Source organism: Zootermopsis nevadensis, unplaced genomic scaffold (assembly GCF_977971745.1).
Source record: "Zootermopsis nevadensis isolate Lab colony 2312 unplaced genomic scaffold, Znev_1.0 Znev_ptg000022l, whole genome shotgun sequence".
Lineage (NCBI taxonomy): Eukaryota > Metazoa > Arthropoda > Insecta > Blattodea > Termopsidae > Zootermopsis > Zootermopsis nevadensis.
In genome coordinates this window covers 21,737,275-21,760,446 of record NW_028259154.1, presented here as the reverse complement: position 1 = coordinate 21,760,446, position 23,172 = coordinate 21,737,275, and the positions used below count along the sequence as shown (strand labels likewise).

At 35.1% G+C, this 23,172-nt stretch overlaps 2 protein-coding genes across 7 annotated transcripts; one reads left to right on the top strand and one right to left on the bottom strand.

The window, feature by feature from the left end:
- Positions 1-126: 126 nt before the first annotated feature.
- Positions 127-3,454, bottom strand: LOC110832090 (uncharacterized). Of its 4 annotated transcripts, none has more exons than XM_022068766.2 (5): positions 3,249-3,454; positions 2,749-2,915; positions 2,459-2,674; positions 2,081-2,105; positions 127-1,866 (listed from the first exon to the last, which is right to left on the bottom strand). In XM_022068766.2, the coding sequence occupies exons 2-5, from the start codon at positions 2,908-2,910 to the stop codon at positions 1,718-1,720; spliced, it is 552 nt and encodes a 183-aa protein (XP_021924458.1). In that variant the 5' UTR covers positions 2,911-2,915; positions 3,249-3,454; the 3' UTR covers positions 127-1,717. The 4 variants fall into 4 exon arrangements, with proteins under 4 accessions (XP_021924458.1, XP_021924457.1, XP_021924455.1 ...); XM_022068765.2 differs by having other exon boundaries at positions 2,081-2,292; positions 3,223-3,452; XM_022068763.2 differs by having other exon boundaries at positions 2,081-2,292; positions 3,249-3,451.
- A 751-nt stretch (positions 3,455-4,205) lies between these two features.
- Positions 4,206-22,500, top strand: Mtmr6 (Myotubularin related protein 6). Of its 3 annotated transcripts, none has more exons than XM_022068759.2 (14): positions 4,206-4,410; positions 10,045-10,161; positions 10,426-10,588; positions 11,517-11,674; positions 12,023-12,148; positions 13,091-13,225; positions 13,982-14,114; positions 14,282-14,517; positions 14,791-15,041; positions 15,526-15,781; positions 16,563-16,761; positions 17,669-17,829; positions 18,738-18,945; positions 19,354-22,500. In XM_022068759.2, exons 1-13 carry the CDS (start codon positions 4,387-4,389, stop codon positions 18,885-18,887), a joined length of 2,109 nt encoding a protein of 702 aa, XP_021924451.1. In that variant the 5' UTR covers positions 4,206-4,386; the 3' UTR covers positions 18,888-18,945; positions 19,354-22,500. The 3 variants fall into 3 exon arrangements, with proteins under 3 accessions (XP_021924451.1, XP_021924450.1, XP_021924447.1); XM_022068758.2 differs by lacking the exon at positions 4,206-4,410 and adding an exon at positions 7,324-7,748 and having other exon boundaries at positions 16,563-16,659; XM_022068755.2 differs by lacking the exon at positions 4,206-4,410 and adding an exon at positions 7,325-7,748.
- Positions 22,501-23,172: the final 672 nt, after the last annotated feature.

Below are 23,172 nucleotides of genomic sequence, written 5' to 3'. Positions count from 1 at the left end.
TCCTTTAAATAGAAAACTACAGCGTACAACTGATATAGTGGAGTGAGACCTGCTTTATCATTTAAGGATTAGCCTCAGTTCCTCATGAAACCAAACCACAAAAGACAGAAATAAGAACACATAAAATCAGTAACACATAGTGTTTTAATTATTAAAATTGCATTGTACACATTGAAACACAACATAAGGAACAATATAGTCTGCCAGTATATCACATTCTTACAACAACAACAACAAATAAAAGCACCTAAAATGTTGTCACTGTTTTGTACTAGTTCACATACAGAATCAAAATGCAATGTCAAAATATAAATGCAAAAAAAAAGACATTATGGAATTAGCAGCTACCATGCTACATGATTCCAAACACTGCTTCCATACATATGTGTACTTTTTATAAACATAACTTTCAGTAAAGACTTTGTAATACATTTCTATGCAGCACTTAAGTAACACAGTTATACAGTCATTCATTTTTAAACATTGAACAAGACAAAGTTCTCCACAAAAATACATTTCACAATATGTTTTTTATTTATCTTTGGTACCTTTTCTCATCGCAAGGCATCATCAGTAGCAAGACAGTTTTATATGACGGACATTTCAGAGAATCATCTAAATCTGGCCTCCACAGCCTCATATTTCCTGTATGATAATTACATTAGTTAAAAATATGTGAATGTTATGCATTATGTATAAATAAATACAGAAATGTCATTAATTACTGAATTAATTAAATTTAAATATTGGTGCATTAATGTAAAATAAAATAACTAGTTTTGAAAGATGGTTTTTCAGGGACCCAGGCGCAGTTGAACTGATCACCCCTGGGCCAGAGAAAATCTTTCTGTGGGCTGCATGTTGTGCAGGCCTGATCTCAACAGAAATACAAATAATGTAAACACTTTTTAATTACAGTCTATTATTTTTAAGTGTTTAATAAGTCTGTACAGCATTACTACTGATCATTATAAACTGTTTCAGAGAGCATACATGGCATCCATAAATTTTTTAAATAGATTTGAGGTTCTCATGGCATTGAAGAACAACATAGTAATTTTTAGATATTTTATTCTTAGAATAAAAAAAATCCTTGATTTCAAATCTGAATTAAGAAAATAACCAATTATCCTAGTTTGTTTTTACATAAACTTGTGGCTTCCTTGTATTCAACACAATTATATTTTCATATTTGGTACCACTTAATTTGTGATGAACATAAGATTCTCTTAATTTTCATTGACTATGTAACAGTTAAATGAAGCAATTACACTATGTACTATTTGTTTTTTATATATATTTAAATTATTAACTTTCAGTATATATTTATTTATATATATTTCATACAGACTATAAGTCTGTCTCTTTTCTCATGTTTTTGTTCATTACTCATCACTGATTCAATATAATGCTTATATTTCCATTCTTAATTGCAACAGAATCAACAATTCATCATTTATTAACATCAGATATGTAAGATCAGGTGTGAAGTACTGACAATTTTCTTCAATGCACTTAAAGTCATACAACGAAAATAATTTTCAGAGATCAATTTTCATTGTCATTTGAAGAACATGGTTGTTTTCTAATAATTCTACTTTGAACATGTAATGACTCAAACTTGATCCAACCATTTCCAGTAAGAGTGTTGTCAAGATGCACACAGCATATTTCAAAGTCCAACAAATGCAATGAACAAATCCATACTTCATGCACATTACAATCCAACATAAAATGATGAGGTGTTATGAGACTGTATATTACAAATTCTAAATGTCATCTGGTAAAATGTCAGGTATAAGATACTTGCACAATTCTTCTTCACTATTAATGAACATAACTTTGCCTGATGTGTTCTCATCCAACCTGTTAAAGAAAGAGCATCACAACATTAACATCCATAACATTGATACTAAATGCTAATTTTGATCAATTTATTTACATTTAACCCTTTCATGGTATACCAAAGTAACTTGCTATAGACGGATGTTTGCTTTACCAGAATATAATGAATATAAATTATTCAAACTCTCAACAGACTTAAATTACTTCTGAACTATGAATGAGAAATAATACACACCATCCTCTGATAATACCCCAACAACCTGAAAATAAAGCAGGGGCATTCAGTACAAGGCATATGCCCAGCCGTTCTGGATAGTGTCGACTTAACAGCCAGATTAAATTCTTTATCACTTGGTAATCCATACAACTCAATCCAAATTCTTTCAAATCAAACACTATGCATAAGTTGTCCACAACCTCTTCAAAACATTTCTTGCAGGCTTCTTCCTATGATACAGAAACATAAGTCAATAAATATTGACTGCTGAGGATCGTGGATAGAAAAACTACAACTTGAACAAACACTTAGTGTGCGTTAGACATACAAGTATCACTCAACAGGATACAGACAATTTTCAAATTCAGTTTTGTATTCTGCATACTTCCAACTTACTAGACAGTAGACTATGAACTTTGTTAGGTCATCAATATCCCTGTCATTAACATTGTGATTTTTGGCTGGAATGTAGATAACAGGTCTTCCCACGATGTCTCGATGTCTTAAAACCCTGGCTTTATTGGTTTCCATGTGTTTCTTAACAACAGGATTGTCTTCAGTTAGAGATGCCACATTATATTCATTTCTCCACTTGTTTGTTTTCAATATTGCCTTGAAAAACATAAATTGTTAATTTCAAGTTATACACTCAAGTGCTCATGTTTAAAATCAATTTATAAAAATACCTGAAATGCTGCATCAGTCGTTTTAAATGCTCTTAGAAATCTTTTAAGAGAGAGCTCATTGTGATATTGGTTAGGATCAGCATCAGCTATAAGTTTCATTCGCTCCTTCAAATCCTTCAAATCTGTTTCACTGAAGGATTTATGTGGTGCCTGTTCGGACATTGTGACTGTGAAAATGTTTAAAAAAATTACACTCTTTATTAAACGCTGGTTAAATGTGGTGAAATTTGTAAGACGTACATTGATAACCTACAAAATTGAAAGTAAAAACGAAGTCCTGTAATTATGTAACACTATTTAGTCGTTAAAAAATTTCATGTAACCAAACTGAATGAAAACAGTATTTCCCTGACTCACATATTTATTGTAGCAATAATATTGATATTTTACTGATATTGAAGTGCATATGGAAACTGCCTCCATCGTGCCATCTGTACATAATTTGAAAAATTACATTAACTTAAAAAAAATAACCTGTTTCAAGTAGCTTGTCACCTTACCAAAACGTTCTCTTATAAACGTGCAAAGTGTACTTTAATTTATATATATGACACACTTTCCATCTCAGTCTTAGAAATTGGTTACTCCTTATCCGATCTTATTTTCCTTAGATACTGCGCTATAAGCCATATTTGATTACACTTTCATGACGCGCCTGGATGGAAATTTAGCGCCCGGTGTGTCCACCACGGGTTACGTAGAAAGCTCTCAACATCCGCGTACTTTTTGATTCCAACCGCAAGATTGCGTATTGGAAGAAATGACGCTGTAAGGTTGGTATTAATCATACTTTCTGTGATCGTGATACCAATATCGTCGTTACCACCGGTTACCAATGGAGTTGGTTGCTTTCCAGAGGACTATAATTTATTAATTGTTCTTATGTTGTTACCGACCCTGCAAAGCTACCAGTGTCAACAAATCTGCCGTCTGGTAGACAGTTAACTAGCTAAATGGCTAATTGAAACCGAAGGTTCATCACCGAATTAACCAAGGCCCTCCACCGGAACCTGTCCTGGGCCAACAAAATCCAGTCTCCTTCAACCCCTATCTCCCATAGATCCCGCCTGACATTATCCTCCCAAATACGGGTAGGTCTCAGCGGTCTCTTCCCTCAGGCTTCCCAACCAATACCCGGTGCACACCTCTTGACTTAATCACCCTGACAATTCTGAGGAGTATAAATTTTTAAGTTCGTCATTATGTAGTTTTCTCCAGAACCCATCGTCTTTTCTCCTGGGCCAAATATCCTCCTCAACACCCTATTGTCAAACACCTGCAATATATGTTCCTCCCTCGGAGTGAGAAACCATGTTTCGCACCCATTGTGTTGTATACTTTAATTTTAAGGTTTTTAGAAATCAGACAGTAAGACAAAATATTTTGAACCGAATAGTAGCTAGCATTTCCGGTATTTAGTTTTCTTCTAACTTCCTCATGAGTATCATTGAGTCCATTGCTCTGAAATTCCATGTGTTTCATGTTCTCTGACAGTTTCAAGTCGATTATGTATGTTCGAATTCTGAAAGTCGAAGTTGTCAAAATGGTGATAATGGTTTGCGGAGTATGCAGTATTTGTTTTGAATAATTAGATAGTTTGTGTTGAAAATGTTGCCAGTGTAATTAAATTGTTACAGAATGGAACTTATCAAAACACCCAAGGTAAATTTACAAGTTACATTTCTTTAAACTATTTTCTTGTTCCGATATGTATAACCTTATTGGATTGTTGTAAGTGCCAGAATGCTTTTTTAGGTTCGTGTATTTGTAATTTATGTCGTAATAACGTGACCACCACCTTTGACTAATGATAAACGTTTCTGAGTAATCGAGTCGTGTTATCAGCTTGTTTGTCGCTGCTGTAAGAAAATTTGTGCGAATTTTGTGGCAGATATAAGAGATATCATGGCAGGGTTTATGTATTTAACCTCATATCACAAAATAGCTGTAGTGGTGCTAACTTCGCCAGTCATAAATGTTGTCTTTCAAAACCTGATGAAGTGTTTAGATTTTTTTATTGGGCTCTGATAACGGACATATTCTCAAATATGGCATTAGGATCACAGAAATTAATCCAGAAATTATTTAATCCTTGAATGGCTATAACATCTTGCATTTGAACATTAGTGAATTAAAATTGTTTCAGTCTTGTACTTATTTGTGTATAGTAAGCTTTGCAGTGACATTTCAATCTCGGAATTATTGCATTTCATTAACAACAGTCATGGATGTCAATATTTCATGTCTGAGGAGCACATTTTATACATTATAACCATATGAGCAGTAATTTGTGGGAAGCTGATAATTGCTCAACTGGTCATGATTTGATCCACCTATGACACACTTGTGTGGCAGCCTGGAAATTATTTAATTCACAGCACACAAGAACATGTATAATCAGAAGCTTTCACGGCGATTAAGTATAACTAGTACTCTGTACCCTGAAGATGAGGACAAAGATGGTTCTCGAAAGGTTGGTATTTTCTCCATTCAGCCACTTGACACAGCTGGTAGCCAGAGAATAATTCATTACACAGGAATATTTCAATACAGTGGAGAAGTATATCTACAAAACTATGAAATCCAAGTTGTTATCTCGAAGTCCATATACTAAATGCTATATTTTAAACCGCACAGACGTCCTTCTCTTAAATATGTTGTTATATGTTTTAATGTAAAGGTAGTTTTATAGTAATGATGACAAGCACGAGTATGTTATGGTGTAGAAGATTATGTGGATTCCATTTAAGTTATGACTGCTATATCAAGATGGTCACATAAGGCTGAAACATGTCATTATAAGAATTGGCATATTGGATGTTTATTAAGAAATCATTATTACCTCATTTTGTTAGAGATGTACAGCTGTTATACATTTCCAAGAGAATTGCTGCTATACCCTTGTAGGTGAAAGAAATACAATTTTATTTTCCATGCTTTTTTATGCAACCCTCAACAAACATACTGTCATTGTGATATGTGGTAATGAAAAGGTTGCCAACCCTGCCAGTTGTTCATTAACATGTTTTTTACATATTTTGTTGGCAGTCATGATTAGTTCTTTTGCGTTTGTGGTGGTGCTCTGATGAATTCTGTGGAGAATGGTATGTGGAATTAAATTATGTCTGTATGAACAGAAATTAATAAATGTTTAAGTAGTCTATTTTGACTTAAATGATATTTATTTTGTTTTCCCATTAAACAGTGTTCATATATTGGAGATAATGTTGCATTAGTGTTTGTCATATTCTCTAATCCAGATACATATTCATATAAAAATAAGTTTCCACGAAATGTGTGTTTCCATTTGTTTTTATTATATTTGTTTGGACAAAGTGGTTAGGTCAGGGAAGAGCAAAGAACAGAAATATATACGTTAAATCAGATCTTAAGCAAATTGGCGTATTTGTTTCATTTTTGAATGTAACTAACTAGATGGCTTACCGAACCCGAAGGTTCATCACCGAATTAACTAAAGCCCTCCACTGGACCCTGTCCTGGGCCAACAAAATCCAGTTTCCTTCAACTCCTATCTCCCATAGATCCCGCCTGAGATTATCCTCCCATCTACTTCTAGGTCTCCCCAGAGGTCTCTTACCCTCAGGCTTCCCAACCAATACTCGTTGCACACCTCTTGTCCAATCCATGCGCGCTACATGCCCCGCCCATCTCATTCTTCTCGACTTAATCACCCTGACAATACTGGGGGAGGAGTACAGATTTCTAAGCTCATCATTATGCAGTTTTCTCTAGACCCCATCGTCTTCCCTCGTAGGCCCAAATATCCTCCTCAACACCCTGTTCTCAAACACCTGCAATCTGTGTTCCCCCTTCTGAGTGAGAGACCCCATTTTTGGATCACATCCCTAAAAATGAAAATTCTCTCCAAAACCTGAGAGTTTCCAAATATTACACTTGTTGAACTAGTATAATTAGTTGTGTGAAGTTCCAGAATGCTCTAGAAAGATAAATAATGTGTCCTGTTTAACAGAAGCACACAGTGGCTGTGTGTACTGACTGTCTTTACATTTAACATACCAACAATTTTTTTTTACTGTATTTGAACGTAGAGTTCTTGTAAACGTATTTCAATTTTTTGCCCCCCCCCCCCCCCCTCTGTTTTCGCTGCAAAAATTAAACAAAACGGGTCTTAAATCACGTTATAATATCGTGACGGTATATCTGTTTCGTAAATATACTTTTGTACTGATTAGTAATTTGAATAGCACCTTCAGATGGTCTTACAGATTCCAAACATTTTTTCACATATGATGTTTTTCTCCGCAGTTAATGGAATTAATTTTGCTTTTCCGTTCGCAGTGTACTTCTGGTAGTGTGGGTGGGGCATGCGCTTCTTCGCCCATGGCCGTTAGACTACTCCAATGGCAGAGGTTTACCAAGACAGTCAATACGAACAGTCGCTATGTGAATTTCGGTGCTTTGTTGCAGTTCTTTCCAGATAAGATTTTTTTAATAATGTAATGTGTTGTGTGCGTATATTTTAAACATTGTGCTCTGGTATTATTCCAGCCATACAACCAGTCCGGAAAATGGTTATTATATATATTAATGACGTTTCAATGTGACGTGATTGGATAACATGATAAATTAATCATGCCATATATCTTTAATGAGAACGTTTCAGATCGTTATTTGTAAAGTGTCTGAACGATTATAATGCAATGAAATTGTAATATATGTATGTTTTATAAATATTTGATTTGAAATCGAGTGATGACGAGCAGGAGTAGTCTTGCGCTAATTAATGAATGACCGATTTTTGGAGACAGATACTCTGCTATGAGTGACGTACGTTTATAGCGCTAATGAATATGTATCGTTACCAAGATATAGTCTCACCCGAGACCCCAGTTGCGTCGGGTAATTACACTGGAATCCCGACCTCTCCCTCTCTCTACGTACGTGTGCGGTCATGGTTGCTTCAAGACCAAGGAGGGTCATCGCCACAGCTCTACCACGGCCTCTCCATTCACAAAAAGGTGGCTAAGACACTTCTGTGTGATTATGAAGTCGTCAGAAAATGTTGTGTTCTGTATTACTGTGATTGGCTGCATGCATTGTTTATTGTGTGCCATTTACGTCTCTGACTTTCTGCGGACTTAACAGGACGACGCTATCAAACGTCGCGTTTCAGTAATAACCACTCGTGCTTCGTATTTGGAAAGTTCTGGGTTTGAGTCTTGGCTTGGTGTCGTATCCTGAGGCGTTTCCTTGCTTTGTTTAGTTCCAGACGAACGCTAGGACAGTAGACTACGTCAAGTATTCCTGCCAGTTAAATTCGCAGTCGACTTTTATATAGGTCTAAACCATGAAGTTGAGAAAACATCCTTAAATAAACCAAGAAACAAACAAATAAATACTATTTTAAAATTTCAGTCTGCGTTACGATTTGGGGTTGGAATTGGAATTAAGATCAACTACCCCACTGAGATTTGTTGTGCAATTCCTCTGAAACGTCGGTAAACTACTACCAGACTACACGGCGCTACAGCCCAGAAGACAGCCATTTTTACGAGTCACTGAGTTTCAGTCTCTCCCCCTTCATTTGCCGATAAACTGATAACAATCACTGACTCCTTCCCCTGGAAACTGCACTGATGAATGGGGAATAAGTCAGGTCACGATTGGATCCATAAGAAGGTTGGAAACCTCCTACAAGACTACGCGGGTGATAACCCAGATTACCACAGTCGACATCAACGCCACGAGAATCTCAAATACTTTACATATTCATTAATAAAGACGGAATACAAACTTGCATTGACGTTTAGGGGAGACACCTCCTTTTTGTTAGTTGCTTTCTCCGTTCCATTTTCGCCTCAATAGTTCGCGAGAGATTTGCTACGTAGACCATTACTGTCAACGTTCCTCGACATTTAATGTCAAAAGTGCATTTGCTGCAGGAAGAAAAAGCTTGAGAACCATTGCTTTGGAGCTTATTCGAATTAGAAAGCGTCGTTAAATAAACCATTAGAAGACGAAGACAATGATTTCGTATTCTCGTCATTTGTAATCTTCGTAGAAAGATTACAGGATCGACCTATTTAATCACCCTGAAAATGCATTGTGAAGAGTCACTTCATGCATCTTTGTTGTGGTCTTGTGGGTTATGACGCATTGTAGTGTTTTTTTTATGGTTATCAGCGTTTCGGAGGATAAGTGACTTCTACCATGAAAATTTAGGCGAAAGGTTCCTCTGCCTACTTGACTGCACGGCGCCGTAACCCAGAAGACCGCAATCCAATGACTCCGTTTTCGTCTCACTTTTCTTTGTTTTTTCAAACGTTGGGGCCCACTAGCACGAAGACTCTTGTAGTTCACTACTTTAAAAAACTATTATTCCGTACGTGGTCTGTGTAGCGAGTGTTATATAGCAATTAAGGGTGGGTATTTCCTTCGTAATTCGGGGAACTAAGCTCTCGTGTTCGGTGGTGTACGTTTTGCACGATATGGCTGGTGAAATTTGACGAAATATTTCGACTTCACGCACTGGTATTAAAGGATTTGTCACGTGTTTCATTTTCCTATAGCGATCTAGCTTGATATTGCGTCCAAAATTTCACAATGGCACGCTTGCTTTGTCCTGTTATCGGTACTGCTGAAAAATATCAGGAACTTCCATTCATCGCTTGAACATTGATTTATTCCTTTGCTAGTTTATATAGGCATACTGTTCGTGTTGTGCCTTGGTTTAGCTAAGCAGGTTGGAGTATCTACAACGCGTTTTGCACGTGTTTGAGGCGTACACAGAAGTTCGCACGGACAATTGATTTTCTTGGCTGAATGTCGTAATTTTTCGCAGCTATTCCATCCCAATGTGCCTTGGATAGTGGCTAGTGCTTTGGAATAGGGCACGGCCGCTTCTTTTCAAATTCACCGAGCAGGATAATGTACAGATAAGGCACTAGACTTGAACTTATGAGTGACCAGTTCGAATTATTCCACGAAATGCAGTAGTGTATTGGTTAGCCCTTCTGCTTCGTATTTCACATGTCTCTGGTATAATTGTTTACTGTAAGACTGTGTAGCCAGAGGTCTTTTACAGATTATCGTAGCACTTGTAACAGGTGATTGAATGGTATCTTGAAATGGGCTGTTGTCTTCTGCTTCCGCTAATTTCAAACTCACCATTAACTGGAAATCATTCCTTAGGACATATATTTTTCATTAGGTTGACGGATTTGCGTCACTTGCCAGTTAATGTATTAATAATGTACTGACGGCATTAATTAATGAGCTGTGTTGGTGGAACTGTTATGGCTTGTGATTTTGCAGGTAGAGAATGTCCGAATGCTGGACCGCTACAATGCCCGCAAACCATCAATAGGAACCTTGTACCTTACTGCAACACATCTTATATTTGTGGATCCTGATGGCAAGAAGGAGACATGGGTATGCAGCCTTGGATATCCTATCATGGATTATGCCACTCTGTTAATTCTTTTGACTCATTCTTGGTAACTGAAGAGATTTGTAATGAACTACATTTTACAGAATTGCATTAGAATGAGGAATTTATAATTGTGATCATAAAAAATATTTATGATGGTTCATTCCTTCACTGTTGAGTTTTGTTCATATTTGTTCTGAAAACAATATGTCATGATAAATAATTCTGTTGTAGAATATCATTGATGTTAATTGTTTGGATTCCAGATACTTCACATGCATATAGCCAGTGTTGAGAAATTACCACTGACAACAACAGGCTCTCCACTTCAGATAATGTGCAAGACATTCCTGTCTGTAACTTTTGTGATTCCACGTGAACGAGACTGCCACGAGGTGTTTGTGACACTCCAGCAGTTGGCCCAACCAGGTATGGCACACATTACCATTTTAGCATCTACGCAGGTAAGAAGAACTGGCTTATTTTCAGGTAAAAAGATATCCAAGTTTCCCATTCTCAATGTTTATTAAGATCCACTACATGTAGTAACAATCCCAGTTTTGAAATCCTGATAAATTCCAGTATTACCTAAAGAGTGTTCTGTCCACCCCTCCCTCCCCCAACCACCCAGATCTACCCCTGAAACATGAACCAACTCCTTCAACTACAACTTTTCACCAGTAACTACATCTACATAGGCTACTCTGACTAAATAGGTAAGCTGCTTAATGCACAGTCCATTATGTGGTGGAGTCCGCAACAGAAAGTATGTATACAATTTAGCAGTCATATCAATTAGTTTCAAGCACTTAGAGAGAACAACCTGAAGATGACCAGTTAAAGTTGAAAAATGTAATGGATCTTAAACACTGAGACTAATCAAAAATTTTTGTCTAGAACGATTGTCAACCAAACTTAATGATATTTGTGCATTAATATCCATTTTAATTGTGGCAGTAAAAATAGTCTGTGGTGTCAGATATAAACATTATTCTGTTTCCAATCATGGGATGCTTTGTATGTAATGTTTATTGTCTGGGTATGTAGGAGGCCGATTCTATTTTTAGGTACAAGGGAAGGGTACATACCAAACATTGTGGTCAAATGGTTTCCAATCCTGCTCTGTATTTAGGAGGTCCCAGCTTTAAATCTCATTTTGGAAAGTGGCTGTCCGAACAGGCTTTTCATGGTTTTCCTCATTCCCTCCAGGCTGAAGCCAGGATAGTACCTTAAATTAGACCATGACCACTTTCTTTTGTATGTTTTCTATTTTATTAGTCATAATATTGTTTGATATTGAATAGTAGTACTGTAAATGTTTCGCTAATTCCGTAATATATTTTTTTATTTTGAACAGTTCACATTGAGGACTTGTACTGCTTTCACTATACATCAAGCTCCGAGGATATTCCTAAACCAGCTGGCTGGAACTATTTTGACTTGCAGTCAGAATATCAACGTATGAGAGTTCCTAGTGATCAGTGGACCCTTACTTTACTTAATAAAGATTACGAGGTATGTGTTGCGTACAGAAAAAGAGTGTTTAACACAAGAACACAACCTTCACATTTCAATTTTAATTTTTCTCCAACTCTTACCTCTCCATTATGACTATATTTAATTTAGTTTAAGTTAGATTAAGATGATAACGTTTTATCAGTGTTGGTACATTTTTTCTGCTTATGAATTTTTATTATTTTCCTATAATGATTCTAATAATAAATGCGTTGTCTTGTGTTTCTGATTATATTCAAATACTGTACATAGTTTTAAGTTACAGTTCTTGTTACTACTGCAGTTGTCTTTTTTTATTGTTGTATTTCAGCTTCCCTATTTTAATGCTGTTATTTGTTTTCAAACCAGCTGTGTGACACATATCCAAGATATCTGTATGTCCCTTCTTCAGCTTCAACTACTGTATTGCTTGGTAGTTCTCGCTTTCGAAGCAAAGGCAGACTTCCAGTTTTGTCATACCTTCACAGAAATAAGGTAATGTGTAAAACAAATTAATGAAATGGTGTTTTGCATTTATATACACATTTGTACAGAAGAAAACCATTGTTTTTATTTTAATGTTTTATTTGTTTGAATAGTTGTGTAGCTATATAAGATATCTATGCTAGTAGCCAACTACATTCTGAGCCCAGGGTACTATTTGATCAGATGTTTATAATGTGAAGTTTATATTATGATACTTGCTTTTGGAAATGTTAATGTACTTTTTTTCTATTAACTGTGAAAAAGTAAAAGATACAAATTAACCTTTGTCGTGTGGAAATAGTGTTTTTAAACCCCTGTACTATGAGGCTGCTTGCTAGATTTTAACTCGTGGGTTAATAGTGTAATGCACAGCCAGATGGACCACATGTAAGCCATGACACACAGATGATAAAGGTTAAGAAAATTTGCTTAACCTGTCACATACTAGAATCATTAGAATTATGAGATGAACACTCTTTGTTACCTTCATGCTAATTTCTTATTAGAATTTGTCTACTACTACCTTGTTTCAGTTTCAGATGTGGTAACTGTTTATGATTTTTGTATCAGTCTCCAAGTAGAATTACAGGCCTGGCCAATGTTTATAATTTCTGGCTACAATTTGATACTTGGCCACTGTTTAAAATTTCTGTTCTAGTATTTGGCTACAATTTCAGACATGAATACTATTTACACTTTCTGGGTTACTACTCAGCTAAGATTATAACCCAGGCAGGCTATTTCTTCAGTTTCTGAATTTAGTTTAACATTTGTTTGCATATGAAACAGAAAAATTGGAAGACTCGTCATGTATACTGATTGATCATAATTTATTCTTATTCTTTATTCAAGAATGCAACAAAGTACTTTATGCAGTGATATGTCATTGCACTTGCGACATTTAAATATAGCTAGGGTATATAATAATTTAAGTACAATCATCCTTCACAGGCAGCAATATGTCGCTGCAGCCAGCCCCTGTCAGGGTTCAGTGCAAGATGTATGGAGGATGAACAGATGTTAAATTGTGTTCTGAGGACCAATCCGAACAATAGTTTCATGTATGTGGTAGATACACGGCCACGGGTAAGTTACTGCTATTTGCACGACATAAAACACACTTTTATTGCATAATTTTAAAGATACTTGAACTTAGGAATTTGTAAAATTGTTGAAAGTTGTACTGTCGATTTCCTTACATACTGTGGCAGCGTAGGCTTTTGATTTGGGCATAATAAATTCAATATAGAGTGTTTAAACATTACTGACTACAGAAATGTTCATGTACTTATTTTCTTTGAGCATTGTACATTGTCTAGATAAGGAAGATAGAAAATATTTAAGAGACTTCCTCTGTCACATCTTCTGACAGAAGGAAAGGATTGTCTGCTTTGTGCTACTACTGTCCTGTGTACTTTATTGAGACCACTGAGTTTTGTCTACACTGGAAACTTGGTCAAGTCATTTCCTACAAACATATATCAGTAGATGTATGGACTAGTTTGCTTATGACTGTGTATGGTAAAGGTAAAGTGTAGAGAGCAGTGTTTGACAATACAAGTGAGCATTAACCATCAATTCCTAGTATGTAATATATACTGTGTAAACTACAAAACAAAATTCTGCACATTCAGACAATAACAAAAGTGGGCAGTCTAGTGTTGCTTTAGTGAGATCCCTATGTCATACAACATAAATATATCTCATGGTATTTAACATTTGTTTTCCAACAGGTCTATAGCTATACTGTTTTTTGCTTGCCCCTTATAATTCTTACCCCAAAGTGATGGTTTTTGTATTACTGTATGCTTTCAGTGTTATTTATGACTTCCTGTTTTCCAGATAAATGCCATGGCAAACCGTGCAGCTGGGAAAGGTTATGAAAATGAAAATTTTTATGAAAACATCAAGTTTCACTTTCTTGGCATTGAAAACATTCATGTAATGCGTAGCAGCTTAGCAAAGTTGATTGAAAGTGAGTAAAATATATTTTAATAGCATTTGTTTGTGAAAGCAAAATATTGTTATGTTTAATATATTGAATTAATATATTTACATGTTCTGAGGATTTAAAGTTTTAAATTGTTGCTATTAAATACTATGTTTCAAGAAGCACATATAAAATGAGATATTTGTTTGCAGCTTGTGAACTGAAATCTCCTACCATGAATAGTTTTCTGGGAGGCATAGAGTCAAGTGCTTGGCTTCGACACATCAAATCAATCCTGGAGACATCGTGGTTTATAGGGCAGGCTGTTAATGAAAGAGGAATAAGTGTTGTGGTGCACTGTTCAGATGGCTGGGACCGTACAGCACAGGTGTGCTCACTTGCAAGTTTGTTCCTGGACCCCTACTACAGGACCATACAAGGATTTCAGGTATTGATTGTTAAGTCATGTCAGGAATGTGTTCTTATTTGCTCATACACATGAATTCAGAAATCCTCTTGGTCAGGTGAATGAATATGAACTTGTATTTCTGGTAACCAAAAAGAAAACATTCAGTCTTCTGTAACACCTTTTTCTGTTATAAAGTCTTAATTTAAATTATATAGTGGGGTGCTTAGGAAGAGACGAAACTTATGCACAAATATATGAGAAGCAGGATAAATACCACATTTAAATAAATGGAAACATTTAATTTATTTACAGGCCCTGATAGAGAAGGATTGGTTGGCATTTGGTCACAAGTTTAGTGAGCGATGTGGTCATGTGGCAGGAGACCCAAAAGAAGTGTCACCGGTGTTCACCCAGTTTATTGATTGCACTTGGCAATTAGCACAACAGTTTCCAGGCACATTCCAGTTTAATGAACGGTTTTTACTCACATTGCATGACCATGTTCAGTCATGTCAGTTTGGTACTTTTATTGGTAACTGTGAGAAGGATCGCATTGATCTAAGGTATGTATGGACACTGCAGTTATATTTGACTTTGTTTGTTGTTTGAGGTACATAATGTTTTGGGAGTTGGCTCTATTCTTGCCTTCAGGAGACTTTTTATTGCACTATCTGATATTTTTATTGGTTTATGTACAATATTAACAGTAAAAATCAGGAATGAAGCAAAACCCATATAATAAAAAAATTATTGATAATCACCAAGACTCATATATAACAGATCCCAAAGCTTTGGTCCCACAAATTTGTTTATATGGATGTTTTACTATACAAACACTACTTTAAAGGGAATAAAATAAAACCAAGAAGAAATCAGGATGTCATGCCAATTTAATGTGGCCCTCTTGAAGCACTGTATTGACTGCAAGCAGTAAGAATCCCCTGTAGTGATGAAACATGCACATTTTGCATACTGAGGTCTTGTTATCCTCACTTTAATACCAGTACATAGTAAGGAAACATAATTAACATCACATTGCATTTTCAGGTTAAATGAGCGAACATTCTCCCTCTGGGGTTACATGGCAAATCACATGAATGAATATCTCAATCCATTGTATTTAGAACTGGCTACCCCAGATATCCTTGTGCCCAATATTGCACCCCAGAATATAAAGTTCTGGCGTGGGATGTACTGTCGTTTTGAGAGTGGTGTCCATCCCAGAGAACCTTTGGGAGACTTGTTGCTAGCTACCTGTGATCACAGTTCTTCACTTGAGGACCATATACGCCTGCTGACAAAGGTAAAATTGTCATGCTTTTATAGTGTAAATCTTATGCCATATTAATGTTATTATCATTTAAGTGTGTTTGTCAGCAGCTCATTATCTAAATCTGTTTAAAAAGGAGCAAATCTGTTGGCATGACTGTCAAAGGTTAAGCTTTGGAAAAGTGAAATTGATCACATTCGTGTCATATGTGAACACTAGATCTTTTTGCTCTATAGAATCTTGTGATAATTTATTTTCTTTGAATTTTATATTTATGTTTTGAATATAAAGTGAGATAATGTGCCAGTGGATTAAGATAACAGCACAGTATGTTCTGATGTGTCTTAACATTACAATTGTTATGGGTCAGAAACTTCTACTGTTAGTTAATTTTGGTGCCAGTTAATACCTCGTGAAATGTCTTTCTATTGGTGTTGGGCTCTACTGTTCTTGTTTACATTATCTTAAATACCAAGGTGGTGAATGTGGTTATTGATTGACAACTTCCTGCCCCAGAAAAAATTGAGTTGTCATAGGGTCAAATGAGGTTCATGTCCTCAGATAACTGACCTTGCACATCTTATATGCATTTACATCTGTATCTGCAAAGTACATCTCTTTCAATAATGTTACCCCAAGTTCTTACTTTTTATGGGAGAAATGTTTTCTCCTACGTGGCTTTCGCTGGTTTTCTTGATACAGTCTGTATCATTGCGTGTTTGATTTATCATCAAAGGTGTTGTTGAAAGGGTTTGTTACGTAATTATTAAATTAATTTGTTTTAAAGTTACAATATTTTCTTTTTTATTTACAGAGGATAAACTTCTTGAAACAGAAACTTACAGAATGTAAGGATAATAAGAGAAATTTTCCCACTGTGCCTATAGATGGCACCATTGTCAGCCTTCAAGGTATGATGTTGGATAACAAATATCTATATGAGAAGTGCAGAGAAGACAATTTAGCTCCAAACAGCCTGGTACAGCTGAAAATAAACCATCCTTCCAATAATGGTAACTATATACAGATGGGTTCCAAACTTTGGCACGTTATCCATTATCCTAATGACATGAAGATCACTTTATTAAGTTATGAGCTTGTAGTCAATTCAGTTTAAATTCTTTTCACGCTTTATCAACATGAAACAATTCAGATCAAAACCCATACTAAATTCCAAACTAACCCACTCAACTCTATGTAGAGCTGACGTCAAGAAGGTATGCGGAGCTGTACCTCCAGTTCCCCCTACATCTGCATGTTATGGTGCTTAGTTACAGTATTAGTTAAATACTAGGGACAACTTTACCTAACCTATTTCTTAGTAGTGGTATTTCCTCCACACACTGTGGAATTTTTTTACCACAATGGCTGTCTCTTCTGTAATTACTGGCATTTGTGTCACATTCTGTGTCATGTTTTACTACCATAACTTCATCTTCTATAAATTTGAATTAAAGACTCAGAGACCAAATTCTCTGTTACAGAACCCAAAGGTATATCATGCTCACACATGCTGACATGTGAATCCCATCCTGAACCAGTTCAAATTTTTAATCTATGTCTAATATCTATTTGGATCAAATGAATATTGATATTAAACATGATTTGTTGGCACAGGAAAGGGCAGAGAGCTAGCAGAGTCTGATTATTTACTTTATCTTAGTAATCTTTCACTTTTTAAATGTGGTTGTTGGGCCATGTTTTTTGCCATTTTAAATACTTTCAGTTTTCTCAAGTGGCCTCTCCCTTGAGGACTTTACTCCATTTTTCTTTGTAGATTCCCATGCATACTACATGTCTTGTCTGTCTCATCTTGTAACCATTACCATTCTTATGTCTTCAAGAGACCGTGGACCAAATTACAAGGCACACTGTCATGACTGGTATTGGTCACCTGAATGAAATAAATGCTGATTACAGGGTTACGAGCAGATTCAACAAAGTTGAGCAGTAATGCAGCAGGTGTTTTGAGTGTGGAACAGTTGGCAGCAGAATTGGGCTCTGTTGCTCTTGACTGGAAAACACTGCGGAATATCAGAGAATGTGCATGTTCCACACCTTTTGATCACTTCAGTAGGAAGGTGAGGGATTTTATTTTCAGTGAAATCATTGTGAGCTTTATCTAAAATTTAAAATTTGTAATACCACCACCACCACTCTCAAGATTCTCTTCCTTGTTCCCTTCTCTCCTTCCAGTCATTCACTTGACCTTGTTATCAGTTTGATTTTGTAAGTAAAAGAAATGTAGTCTAATTACCTGAGTTATAAAATTAGAAGAGACTGCAAACAATCACATTTTCTCTGAAACAAGTAGTTTGGAATCACTCAAATAATTGTTTCTTGTGGTTAAAAACCTGAAAAATTCCACGTATATAACTTTTGTCTAAAACATTTACTTGATATTTATTAAACTGTGTATATAAATTTGTTTAGGCCTTTATATATGTTAACAGTCCATGTTGTCCAGTTTGCATCAAAGTTCAGTTTGTTAACACATTTCTGTAGGCCTTTAATACCAAATTTCATCAGTCCCTTCATAAATAATGTAGGTTTTAGTGTGGATATACTGGTTGAAATTTAAAAAAACTATTCACATTTACATTCAAATTGGTACTCAGGTGTTTGTGCAATGTACATATGTACCATGCCCTAGAGTCCTTCTTCCCCTGTTTTTCTTTTCTTATTCTTGCTACTGCTATGTTGGTTTTCTCATAGGTTATCTCCTCTTACATTCCATAGCTGTCAATAATTCTAGTTGCTTTCTCCAAATTTTTTCCTTCCAGTGTTTTAACCATTCCTTTTAACAATTGTACTTTGGTCTTCTTAATATCCCAGACCTCATATTTTTAATATCTGTTATTTTCATATTGCATTGACAGACTTTAGTAAAACATAAACTTTTGTTCCATCATTACACTTTAAAATTGTTCTGAATACTTTTGAGGTTTACAGTTTTCTTTGACCATGTAAATTGTTTGTTGCATTATAGTACCACTGCTGGAAATGTGGAGAAGTTTTCTGCACACGTTGTATTGATAAGCATACACCACTCCCTGGACATCTGTCACAGCGTGCTGTGCCTGTTTGTCGCCCATGTTACCGTGATATTCGGCATTCTGGTTCCATTGAGTCTCCCTGAGAGTTGCATGCAATCATAAGACTAAGTCAGCCTTATTTTCAGTCTGCTATTGTAGCAGGTAAATATGCAGTGTGTGTTTGGATTTTTTGCAGTTTGAACACCATAGATCTGACAGAAAAGTCCTCGCATAGTGATGAAACCTTAACCAAGATGCAGTCATGCAAAACAACAAACAGAATTTTTGTCTTATATGTCACAGTTATTGTTTACATATCTTCTGTGTTTTGGAAAGTGGATTTGTGAATAACATACTTTTTAATATCAAACATTTCTTGACTTTGTGTACAAATGTAAAGTCTCTTGAGGTTATGAGTTATTTCTGGAAATTATTTTTCACACATTTCCTTCCTCTAGATTTTTCACTCTTCAAATTGAAATAAGTATGTCTCACTCAAAATGAATTATTCAGTGTATTTATTGTAGTTGTGTAGTTGTCTCCTAGTAATAATTAAATTCTTTCTGTTAGATTGGCTCTGTTGCTGCCTTTGTCACATCCTCGCTAGGATATGGCACCAGTCAATCATCTTATGCATCTGTCTGCTGCATATCTCCAATACATCATGAATGTCTGCTTTACTAAGCATCAGAGACTAAAGCTGCAGTGTTTTTGATTTTAATCATGATGAATCTAAAATGAGTGGTTCTTATTGTCAGAAACAATTTGCCAGTTTCTTAGTTTGTTACATTTCTGCCATTACTATATGAGTACAATGAGTCCTCTTGACTAATGTTCTGTTTTTTCCCCCTTTTTTAAAGAGTGGCTTTTAATAAAGATTAATATAAATTAGGCATTTTGTAAATTAAATGGAAACAGATAAGGCAGTTTTGAATGAACACAAGAAACATTTAATGAATGTTAATATGCTTGTTAATATTTCATTGTCAGGGGGTGGGTTGTGAGCACCTCTATTCTCATTTCTCAACTTTCATGTCTTCCTTCAAGTGGATTATAACACTAAATATTTTTAATTACATAGTCCATCTCTAGAAATATCTCATATCCCATTTACTTATGAGACTGATTTGAAAATCATAATTTTTCTGTCCCCATTTTTCAAAATATATCTTGGTAAAAATAATCATATATCACCTCCATATAATATGTGAATATTCAGATGTGCGTGGAAGGGTAGTGAAGTATTTATTGTTTTCTTTTATCCTTTGTGTTCTGACAGATATGAAAACCATTTTGTAGCCCACCTCAAATCCCTCCATTCATCAGATAGGAAGTGCTGAATTATACTGATTACATTTACTGATCCACATTTTGAAAAGGAGATGTAAGTTGTATCATCACATCTTCTACTGTGGCGTAACAGCTCAAAGTCGAGCCTTGGACTCCTCCCATGTGGGAGGTTTCTTTGTCTTTGTATCATCACATAGTGAACCCAAATTATAAGTATTTATGAAATAAATTTGGCCAGAAGTTTTACAATGCATATTTTTGTGGTGATAATTTTAAAATGTTACTTTTTTCATTCACTTTTATGTGTTGTTATATTTATGTGGTTTTTGTAATTTTCAGTTTCTAATTATAATTCAGTAATTTAATTAATGGTAAGATACCAGTGTCAGTTCATGTGTCAGATGGGGTTGTACATACCTGTTTTATGTTATAATTGTTAAAGTGGAGTCTGAAGGCAAGAATCTGATGCTCTAGTTCTCTGTTTATTCAATGTGTTTTGTGTTGATTGCATGAGGTCTCAAAACAGACAGCCTTGATTTTATGATTGAAATTCTTATAAAGTAGAATGTGAACAGACTAGTATTATGGTTACTGTGTGTTTTTGCGAGAAGAAACCTTTGAGAGAAAATGTGTGTAAATGTTATTATAATGGGTGAATCGAAAAAAAGTTATCAGAGAGACTGAGTACAGTAGTTGTGCTCTCTAAGATGTATACAGTCTTGACCAGTCAAACATTGATATTGCGTGCTCTCTAAGATGCATACAGTCTTGACTAGTCAAACATTGATATTGCACATTCAAATCCCACGTGTAACATGGTTGTGCCTGTTTTTTGTTGTCTTGTATAAGGTCATGTGAGGGGCTGATCCCTTGTCTGAGTAGTCGTACCAAATGTACAGAAAATTTATTGTCCCAGAAAAAATTATGAAACAGAATAGGCCAGAGATAGGTGAAGAGTAATAAATGTCAAAGAACAGAATCATTAACCCTTCAAGCATGACCAGCCATTGCCTCTACAGGATGTTGTTTTTTGTCTTTTACATTGTCCCCCCAGCCCCATTTTTGTTTCTTCCCCCCACTGCAGTTTTTTAAGTGTATGGGGAGTAACTTGTGATGTGTGCACTATGAGATGCATCGTTAAGTGGATGACATCTTACACACTTAAGAGGTTAACTACGTTATAGTTGCAAAAATTGGTTGCTGAAAGGGTTTGGACACATTTGTATTTTTATTGTTGAAACCTAAGCAAAATATCTACCCAAAATTGTTGAACAAAATTCATATGTAGCAACTGCTCAGTAAGAACCACCATTTAAAATATGATTCATCACCAGATAACAGAATTCTCTTTTTCAGTAAAACAAATAACATTGTATTTTCTGATTCAAACATGTCAAGACACTGTTATACAATAGAATGTTCATATCCTGTGCCTGCCATATTGACATGTTTAATTTTTTTAAATTTTTAGTATGTGTCAACTTGTTTATTATTGTTGTTATCATCATAACTGACCAAATGGTGATGTTCAGCAGCTGCTTGAGCCATTATAACAGTAAAGATGTAATTATGAGCACTTATAAACACTGTGACAGAAGGTTTGAATATTAATGTTGCTTAACACCAAGTTGTAAGAATTCTGTATAGCTAATATAGGTAAAAATAAATTAATATAATATCAGAACTTTTACTGTCAACCTTACTCCTTGTTGTAAATGGTCTGACTGCACCATCTCTTTCATCCAGCAAAGGATATTGACATATTGAACAGAATGGCTGTGATGATGTCACAATGTTATGAATATTGATGTTTACGAAGATTACAACTTTGTGTATAAACCATGACAATGTATAAATTTTGGAGATGGTTCACTTTGTACATTAAATTTAATATTATTCTTAATAGTTAACTGGAAATCACTGTTATTTCACAGAAACTAGGCAGCTTTTTTGTCAGGGTTTTAAAGACAGTTTAATATACACATTTTCCAAATACATTCTTTGCTGTTTTGCTATCTCACTGTCATTGATGTTTATTTATTATTCATACAAATTTGTTGTAACAAAGCTAGTTTCATTACAGATATAATACAGCACAGAGAAGATTTTTTCTTTCTCTTTAATTAAATATTTACTGTATCAAAAAATATGTCAAATAAGAGTTGTAGGTTGTAACCCTTTGACTGTTGTGGATGGAACAGTTCTGCAAAGGTACAGCATGTTGTAATGTTAGTGTGTCTTTGCTGACAATATATTGATGTAATTAAGATTGATCATAAAAGGTGCCAGTCACCTTCTTTTTCAGGGAACAGTTATGCTAGTGCATATTTAGGATAGTGTCACCTATTAATATAGTATTCTAATCTAGGAATGGTGTTTACTAATTAGTAAGTTTGTAGACAGTACAGCAAAGAGAAATTTCAGTTCTGTTTTGTATTTTCTTTCTGTGACTTCTGCCCTCCTCCAAGTTTCTATCCCAATGAACCACTAAGGAAGAGGAAATGATGGTGGTTAATAAAATAAACAAATACTTCTGATAATATTATAATGTACATAATAATTGTCATAAATTATGGGCTTCATTACTTGTGTGCTCTTTTAACATTAATGTGTCCTTTTGTTTATGTATTATATTGCATCATCATGTTCACCCTTTCTTATTGACTGGGTAAGTTCATTAAAAAGTTGTAAATATTTCAGAAAAGCAATAAGTGCAAGAAATAAGGTAAATGGCATTAAAACACTTTCTATCTTGAAATTCAAATAAACTTATCAAATATGAGTATGCTCTCTGCTTTAAGTTATCTCAAGTAAAATAAACTGATTAATTTGGCTTGCTTGGATAAACTGGAAATATAAGAAACATAAATTAAAATTGGCTTTCTCATGAACGTTCACTACGGTATTTATTAATTAGTTAAATTGTATTATTAAGAGCAAAATTGATGTCATGTCGGGGTCAGTTAAATTTTTAACCTATATTTGTTGACTCCAGTTTCTCTCCGTGTGTGTGTGTAGTCTTTTATAAATGATCCGTGGATATGCATTGATAATCTGTGATTCTTTAGCATGAATTTGTGATATCTACATGATTGGTTC